Genomic DNA, 672 nt, shown 5'->3' on the forward strand with positions numbered 1-672 from the left:
GCACCTCTCACGCCATGGCTCTCTCCCTGCCAGGGTACCTGCTCTTCCGGGACTTTGCCTTTAACCAGGCGGAGGAGGCCAAACCCCTGATGGAGTTTTATGAGGAGGTGAGATGGGGGCACCCGTCTGGACGGACCCCTGTGTTCATGAGGAGGGTTGGGGGTGGGATTTGGTACCTGTGGGGCGCACAGACATGATACCAAGAGCATGCAGAGTATCCAAGGGAAACAGTGCCCAGGGGGCCAGGAGGTGATGCTCCGGGTACCCAAGGGACACATCGGGTGCCCATGGGACGCGGTACCCAGAGGGGCTGGGGCCGTGGTTCCCAGCGTACCAGGTCCCTGGGGCCTCCCAGCCCTGGGCTGTGCCTGCCCGGTGCGGGGTGAGGGCTGTGCCCCACAGCAGCGCAGGCCTGGGGGCAACGTACGTGCCCCTGTGTCATGGGAGCTGTGCCCTTGCCAGATCAAGAAGTACGAGAAGCTGGACTCAGAGGAGGAGCGAACCGCCCGGAGCCGCCACATCTTTGACCAGTACATCATGAAGGAGCTGCTGGCCTGCTCCCACGTGAGTGCTGCGCTGTGCAGGCACCGAACCGGCACTGCAGTGGGGTGAGGTACTGGGCTGGGGTCCCCAGAGCGGGTGGGAGGGGTGTGCCCCGGGGCCTGGCGCCCA

The 672-nt window shown here is 65.2% G+C and overlaps 1 protein-coding gene across 1 annotated transcript in view; it reads left to right on the forward strand.

The window, feature by feature from the left end:
* Nucleotides 1-14: 14 nt before the first annotated feature.
* Nucleotides 15-672, forward strand: part of LOC104160991 (beta-adrenergic receptor kinase 1) — a gene marked incomplete at its 3' end in the record, with an annotated part of 3,956 nt that continues 3,298 nt past the window's right edge. Inside the window, exons 1-2 of the mRNA XM_009699263.1 lie at nucleotides 15-107; nucleotides 463-564. Coding sequence (XP_009697565.1) covers nucleotides 15-107; nucleotides 463-564 — 195 coding nt within the window. The remainder of the gene's footprint in view (nucleotides 108-462; nucleotides 565-672) is intronic.

Source organism: Cariama cristata, unplaced genomic scaffold, assembly GCF_000690535.1.
Source record: "Cariama cristata isolate BGI_N322 unplaced genomic scaffold, ASM69053v1 scaffold33524, whole genome shotgun sequence".
In the NCBI taxonomy this organism is placed as follows: Eukaryota; Metazoa; Chordata; class Aves; order Cariamiformes; family Cariamidae; genus Cariama; species Cariama cristata.